At 42.6% G+C, this 1,323-nt stretch overlaps 1 protein-coding gene across 1 annotated transcript; it reads right to left on the minus strand.

Annotated features, from left to right (window-relative positions):
* Positions 1–222: 222 nt before the first annotated feature.
* On the minus strand, positions 223–1,035 carry LOC121443814 (spindlin-2-like; the record flags this gene model as incomplete). The annotated part of the gene is made up of 2 exons (XM_041645592.1): positions 223–440; positions 588–1,035. Coding segments are annotated over 2 exons (666 nt in total), but the record flags the coding sequence as incomplete, so codon positions are not given.
* Positions 1,036–1,323: the final 288 nt, after the last annotated feature.

A 1,323-nucleotide genomic window follows, 5' to 3' on the forward strand; every position in this document is an offset into this window, starting at 1 on the left:
CTGCTTTGTTTTGAGGCATGTATTTCTGTGATGTCCCATCCACCAAACATAATCCATCATTCACCAAAGAACAAAACATGTTCACAAATTTTTATTTTTCGAGCAAGAATATTCCATTGGAAAAAAATACCAGGATTAATAGAAGACCTGCGGTATCTCTGAAAAAAACACATTCCACAAACACAGTTTGAAGTGTGTCCCTCAAATTTTGAGAATTTCACTTTAACTGATATTCAACAAATCATAGACATACATATGGAAGTCATTATTAAACTTGATGAAATACACAGAAGGTTTGGTGGGAACTTGGCAAATAATTTTACCTATCTCTTGGGTTCCATCTTTTTTGTTGTACTGCACAACTTTGCCTGCCAAGGAATCCCTGCCTAATGCCAAAGTCACCTCTACTGGAGGACATTCAGGCATGATGTGGACGTTGCCTTCAATGGAGTCATCAAGATGGTGGTAAAGGTACAGGACTGGATCATTCTCCTTGACAATGTAGAAACAGGTCATCCTGGTCTGCACCTCATCTGGGACCATGACACTGCACTCCTCCTTAGAGCCTGGCATGATGTGGAGGTTGCCTTCAAGGTAGTCATCCAGGAGGTGGTAAATATACAAGACCGGATCTTTCTTGTAGGTAATATAGAACCAGGTCTTCAAGATTGGCACCTCCTCTAGGACCATCCCATTCCAGTCTTCCTTAGAGCCATTTGTGCCCGTGAATGTATGTTTCACTGCTCTGCCAACTATGGTGTTTGACAGATGAGTGTCTGTCACCTGAGGAAATGGCACATTATTAGGCAGGATATTAAGGTTTAAAATCCTTTCATCGCTGTGAAGCTCCAAGCCATAGACACAATCAATCCCATCATATTTCAACAAATAGAGAGAGGGATATGTTGGCATTTGATCTAGAATGATGGATTTCCACTGGGTGACTGGTTCATTGGCTTCCTTCCAGCCATGAGAAATTCGGCGGCCAACAATATTCTCCAGGGCCTCAAAAGGCTTACTCAGTTTTTGCTTCTGGAGAGTTGGCCCATTCTTCTTCTGGAGAGGTGGCATGCATCTCATACTAAGAGGCATCTTTATCATGGTGGTAGATTTACTGAGATAGGCCACAACACTCCTGTTCCACTGTCTCGTGGCTCTCTTTCTGTGCTTGGGCTTCATAGCTGCCAATCTCTGCATTGGAAGAATTCTTCAGTTTCAATCAGACACAAAGTGGTTTCCTCCACCATAAGTGCCTGCAAGGTTAAGAAGGGGAGGATGTGATGTCAAGATTCTTTTCTGGAAGATCTTTGGGGAAGGTGATAA

This window comes from Microtus oregoni, unplaced genomic scaffold (genome assembly GCF_018167655.1).
Source record: "Microtus oregoni isolate MIOR12 unplaced genomic scaffold, Mior012 000113F_000, whole genome shotgun sequence".
Taxonomy (NCBI): domain Eukaryota; kingdom Metazoa; phylum Chordata; class Mammalia; order Rodentia; family Cricetidae; genus Microtus; species Microtus oregoni.